The sequence below is a fragment of the Pagrus major genome, chromosome 15 (genome assembly GCF_040436345.1).
Source record: "Pagrus major chromosome 15, Pma_NU_1.0".
NCBI lineage: Eukaryota > Metazoa > Chordata > Actinopteri > Spariformes > Sparidae > Pagrus > Pagrus major.
This window is the reverse complement of record NC_133229.1, coordinates 8,034,659-8,040,882: the sequence shown is the minus strand read 5'-3', so window position 1 is coordinate 8,040,882 and position 6,224 is coordinate 8,034,659. Positions and strand designations below refer to the sequence as shown.

The following is a 6,224-nucleotide window of genomic DNA, read 5'->3' as shown; positions in this document are numbered from 1 at the left end:
TTGAGTACAGATTTGAGACACTTGTGCTTCACATTATTTATATTTCTTTATTTACTTTATACTTTCACTCCACTACATTATGGTCATAATGTAATGACTTTGACTACATTTATTTGATAACTTTAGTTACTAGTTACTTTTCAGATTACTTGTTGCAGCATAGCCAAAGTTGTGCATATTATATTATTTTATCAGCAACTGGATAAAAAAAAAAGATTCCAATAATCAGAAAAATGCAGAATACTGGATATGAGTTACAACATGTAACTTTGATAACTAATTACATTTTTTGTTACAAAATTATTCCTGATACTTAAAGGTGCACTATGTAGTTTTAGGGAAGAAATCTTAATCAGAAGTTTATGCCTAAACAAACTAAATAAAAACACTCTTTGTTTTCAATAAACAGACTGACCTTAAAGGACAACAGTTTCACACTGTTTTACTGTTATATTTGGCGGACCCTGCCACCTTTATAGATACAAACAGTGTTTTGGGGACCTTATTTTCCTCTGAGATTCAGTATTTTTTTTTTTTTAGTATTAATATTGTAAATATTAAAATTCTGAGTTTGAATTTCTTCTCCAAAACTACAGGACGCCCCTTTAAATACATCTAATATCAGCTACTTTGAGACTTTTACTTAAGCATTATTTTGTTGGTAACCTTCACTTCTACCAAAGTAATCGTTTTAACATGATACCTTTACTTTTACTCAAGTATGACTTTTGAGTACTTTTTCCAACAGAACAGGTAAATCTCAAGACAGCAAACAGAAGTTTTATCTTCAGTTTAATAGCATACAGCATCCATTCATAAATACTTGTATACATTTTCTTTTTTCAAATATCGCTTAAAGTAGAGCATCACCAAAAAATACACAAAGTAAACAATGCAGACGCGAAAACTTTGCCGAGCAAACCCAGGAAGAATTCCTATTTGTTAACAGAAACCAGAAGTAAAGTTTGAGGCAAATCAATATTTAACATCTGGGCAGTCTTGGCATCTGTCTGAGCAACCTGTCTGGGGAAGTCAGGGAGTTCCCAGTGACTCTCAGATGGGCTCAATTTTGGCTAGCACGAAGTGAAAGTCATAGCAATGCACAGTCATATTTGCTCAAGTGTGCAGAGTTTGTAGTGACATTACTAATACACCAGACCAGAGTGAGGAATCAGCATGGATTCATACTGAAATTAAAAACTGTCATAAAAACAGCGTTTGACTGAAAGGCCAAGGTCTGTTAGCCACTATAAAACACTGTACTGAGGATCCTCTGATCTACCTCCAGTTCTTTCTCCTGAATATAAGAGTGAAGCTGGGGAGACGCAGCAGGAATGTGACACTACCCTGTAAATGAAGAGCTCTGTGAAAGGCACTCTGATTGTCCTGCAGCATTTTTGGAGTCTGATTGTCACTCAGAGACATGTCACAAGAGTTTCTCTGCCTTTCACTCACCCACGAAAGACAACGGGTTATCATTTTAGTAGTCTCCCATTGATTGTTATAAAATGAATAACATTTTGATTTGGAGGGCTCCACATTCACATAGAAAAAAAAAACACTTTCTTTGACTATAACAAACTAACAAAAGACATTAGGCACTTAAATATACTTTTGTTTACAGCACTTAATCAGAAAACATTCATCTCTACACGTGTCAAAAGCGTGGTACAAACAATACTGACTGGGGTGATAAATAAAAGTGCAATCCGTTTCAGAGCATGGAGAAAACTACCAGGGGAAAGAATACATAGGGCCTAACATCTCTAATAACATTAACCTCACTGGGTCCATGAAGGAAGACGTGCACGATGATCTTATGCAAGCAGCAGCAGGGGCGCCCATGTTAGTCACAACGGACCTAACCCGCGCTCTGAATCCTAACAGAATTAGCTCCGAAATTTAATTTAAAGTCAAACTGTGAGTCACTTCTACTGGTTATTCGGTCTGGAATGTCCTGTGAGGGAGCTGAGTGGACAAGATGGAGTCTCGAGACACAAATGGACGACAGGGAAAAGGAAAAAATGGAAGGAAGAAACTGCGCAGGCCGACTGTTGTGGGCTTGTTTAACTGAGATTATATGGTCTGGTTGAGCCCGTCGAAACCAGGTTAATGTTTAAGCACCTGTGATATGCTAAGTACAAAACAAGAAGTCAGTAAAGGAACCTTGAACCCCCCTCCATCTCCTCCTCCTCCTCTTCTAAACCATACCACACTTAAAACAAACATTTGAACACAAAGGCCTGCTTGTCTGGATAGATTACTGCATGAGCACTCAACAAGTTAAAGGCAGCTATACTGGGCTACAATTAGACGTCAGCTACTTTAAAGGCAGAACATATTCTACAAACAGGTACGATAAACCCCCAAAAAGGGAGTTAGTGGCTTTGTTTTTGACACTATACTGTGTTAACACATCACATCATTTATTGATGATATTCTGATGAAGGTTAAGCTTATTCGATGCAAGTCTAGTTGATGACATTCTCATCCATGTGCAGTTAAGGCTTAAGAGATAAATAACAATGCAGATACATTATATACACATTAAGACTTAAAATCACCTGCAGTATTTACACTGGTAAGATCTTCAGTAGTCATTTCATAGTTTCTAGTAGTCATACTTCATCTGACGTTACCGCTGGCTTTAAAAACACCATCAAATATCACAATATACTGCATTACACTGATGGTACCACTAAGACGCTGATAATATGTTTTAAGTTGATTGTCACACAGATTCACAGTGTGGAAGGATTCATGAGACAGGTCCTGTTCTCCATTTTCAGTGTTTGTTCATATATCACACTGAGTTTGCAGGTAGTATCACCCTGGCTTGTGGGACAGATGTGTGTGTGGACGACTGTTGTTCAGGTGTGATGTCGGCGCCCAGAGCTGAGTCCGTGCTGGGCTGCTCCATGGGCTGCCGAGGAGGTGCTGGAGGTGGGAATGACGGCGACTGGAGGATGTCAGCGTAGCGCTGGCTGGGCTTGGTCTCCCTCTGAAGGACTTTCCTCAGCAGAGGTTTCAACAGCCCGATGGTCAACTGGCTGCTCTGGGAGTCCACGAAGGGTGCAGGGGATGAGGGAGATGTACTGGACATGGAGAAGGAGGATGAAGGTGGTGTGTTAGGAGAGGGGAGGTTTTTCAGCACTAAGTTGAGAATAGTGGTGACAGTCAGGTCCTCTGGGCACAGCACCCACAGCAGCTCCAGGTAGGGGTCCAGGTCTCTGTGCTGGGCCACCTCGCACAGCAGAACAGTGAAAATCTCCTTGTTGAGCAGCGGACTCTGCTTGCAGAAGTTCTGCGCCACCTGCATGACCCGCTCCCACTGCTGCTTGGCCATGAGGATCCTCAGAGCCTGGAGGATGGCGTTGGGCCGCCCGCTGACCAGCAGCAGCTCCACCTCCAAGTCCTGGTGCAGGTCTCTGTCCGGCCTCAAGCTGGACAAGATGCACAGGGCTCGTTTGTAGAGCGGCACGTTGTTCTCCCCGCCCTCCCCTCCTCGCCCGCTGGAGAAGCTCCAGGAGGAAGAGGCCAGGCTCAGGCCCAGGCCGGCTGAGCCCTGCTGCTCCTGGGCGAGCTCAAGGAACCTGGGCAACCAGCTTGGCTGGAAGTGGAAAACTGAGCGGCAGAGGAGCTCAAACACAGGCAGGGCAGCTGAGGGACAGGAGCTTGTAGGTTTGGCTTTGCAGTTGGTTATGTGATCGGCTTTGAGGCTGTGATTGTGTTTCGGCCTGCCGTTTGTGAGAGGGAGGGAGGCTGGGGCGCTGGCTGTCACAGCAGGACTGAGGACAGTTTTCCACACGTCTGGGGGAGCCCTGCTGGACAGAGAGCCCTCCCCGTTGTAGTGTAGCTGAAGGGCAGCCTTCACTGCCCTCCACATCTGGTGGGGGAAGAGGTTGAAGATGGAGTTGAGGTAAAGCAGAGACTCATTATCCAGCTCCGAGGATGACAGCAGCCTGGTGACCTCTTTCTCAACTAGATCTTCACACACCGCCTCCACCTCTTTTACGCTTCCCCTCACCAAACTCCCCTTCACCTCCTCCAGAGAGACCAGGGCCTTGAGCTCAGCCTCCAGAGAGCCCATTAGCTTGTCCTGCCCCGCTATACGACCGACTCCTCCATTCTGGGGTAGCTCTGCTCCTTTCTGCCACGACCCCACGTTGAGGTAGTTCCTGAGGATGGAGGCTAAAGAGATGGGAGCCTGGAACCTACCTCCTTTCTTCAGCGTGTCCACAGTGAGCTGGGTGCTGCTCAAGCTCCTCTGCTGGTAGTATTTACAGGCCTCCTCAAAGACAGCTTCCACCAGGAGGGCTCCAGGATGAAGACTCTCCACTGTACTTGTCTTAGAGCTGCGGTCTCTGGAGTCTGTGTCCTTGTTTACGACCACAAAAAGTCCAGTTTCTGAGAGCAGGTGAGGCGTGCATCTGTCAGCCCGGTTCATAAATAATAACCCCTCTTTCTTCAGCGTGATCTTCTCCAGCTCTCTTCCACAATTAACGTCGATCAAATGCAGGTTTTGCCCTACCAGCAGTGCCAGGGTGTCCTCATACATGCAGAGGCTAGTGTGTGCGCCACATTTTGGCAAGCAGCTGTCTGCCAGTTTGTACACCTGTCTCAGCATCCCCTCTTTCTCCAGAAGACACACCCAGCCCGTGCTGAGCAGCAGCAGCAGGCCTCCGCAGGCTGTAGGAGAGACGTTGTAGATCTCAGGCGGTTCAAGAGTTGATAAATATCCCAAACAGTCTGTCACCAACCGCTTAAAGTCAGACTCTTTGGCTGACAGCCTTTTCAGGGGAGTGTTCTTACATGTGGTGCTGACTGTGAAGGACTCATGGTGAGGGGACCAGGAGAGGAAAAAACTAGAGATGCTCAACAGCGACTTTGCCTTCAAGTCAGGGAGGAGATGTACGTATTCACCTGAGCTGACCACAGTGAACTTAGGATTGTTGTGCAGGGCGATTTTCACTCCCCCCAAGCTGACAGCCCCCTCCTCAACCTCGAAGTCCCGTCTGCAGACACAGTATCTCAGCTTATTCCTGGTGGAGCTGAGGGCAGGGGAGCTCTCTGAGGCTGGCCTCTCCTCACACCAGATGATAAGATTGGAGCAGGCACAGACGGACACCACTCTTGCTCGGGGGCTGTTGCACAAGTCTGATGTCTGCAGGAGATGCCAGCCGGCTTTGCACTCCCGGAATTTCCAAAACTCAGCTTTTCCATCCTCATAAACCACAGCTACAGCTGCTGTGTCTCTGCTGCTGTTGTTATTGTGGTCCAAATATAAAATATCCACAACAGGCACGGTTCGTGTCGGACTCAAAACCAGTTTCTGCTGGTTCTGGGCCAGCTGGGGTCTTTCATACTTGTCAAAAGTCACAAGACTGACCTTAGGCTTGCGGAGGTTAACGTGGATGTGACGTCCATCTGGGCTCAGGCGAATACTTGACAAACTGTGTTTAAGCTCGTTGTTGGTCAGTTTAAAGATCTCAGTCAGCTCTTTACCGCCTGTATAGTCCCCAAAATCTGACAGTTGCTCCAACACCAGCCGCGCCATAACTCGGAATAGCTTTGAATTAGCCTGCTAGCTTGTGTGGCACATAAATCTGACCTCAGGCTCCGGAGAGGCTAACCGAGAGGCATCCCGTTAGGTCCTACGAGAGGCTTCATCCCGTCCGCGCGGAAGGACACATCCTTCTGACAGCCTTCAGACCCGTTAACCCCATGTCGGTGCACGACGGCGGAGCTAAACTGTTAGCTGACAACAACAGCTCGAAAAGTTTCAGGACCAAACCGAGGAAGGCACTTTAGTCATTCCGATGCTATGAACGCTAGCACTGCCCTGACATCACGGGATTGTTAATTTCCGGATACCGAGGATGTTTTGCATAAAGAGGCGGAGCTGGACGACGACACGCAGGCTAACAAAGATTGTGTGGAAGCAGAGAAGAAGAGCAACTCCAGTCGCACGTTGGTCTTCAGTCAGCAGTTCTGAAAAGCTGGTAAGGCTAGTTTGTAGTCAACAGAGTTAAACATCTTGACATCTTTGCAGTGAAAATGAAAACTAACTTATCTTCAGAAGAAAACCTTTCTTTCTTTCTTTCTTTCTTTCTTTCTTTCTTTCTTTCTTCCCTTCTGTCTGTCTGTCTGTCTGTCTAGTGGAATGCCAGCTTGCATGGTTTACAGATCACTTAGCACACAGGTCAACACAGAGGAATTTATTA

The 6,224-nt window shown here is 46.2% G+C and overlaps 1 protein-coding gene across 1 annotated transcript; it reads right to left on the bottom strand.

Annotated features, from left to right (window-relative positions):
* Nucleotides 1-775: 775 nt before the first annotated feature.
* On the bottom strand, nt 776-5,846 carry hps6 (HPS6 biogenesis of lysosomal organelles complex 2 subunit 3). Its single transcript, XM_073482588.1, has one exon. The coding sequence runs from the start codon at nt 5,555-5,557 to the stop codon at nt 2,804-2,806; it is 2,754 nt and encodes a 917-aa protein (XP_073338689.1). The 5' UTR covers nt 5,558-5,846; the 3' UTR covers nt 776-2,803.
* Nucleotides 5,847-6,224: the final 378 nt, after the last annotated feature.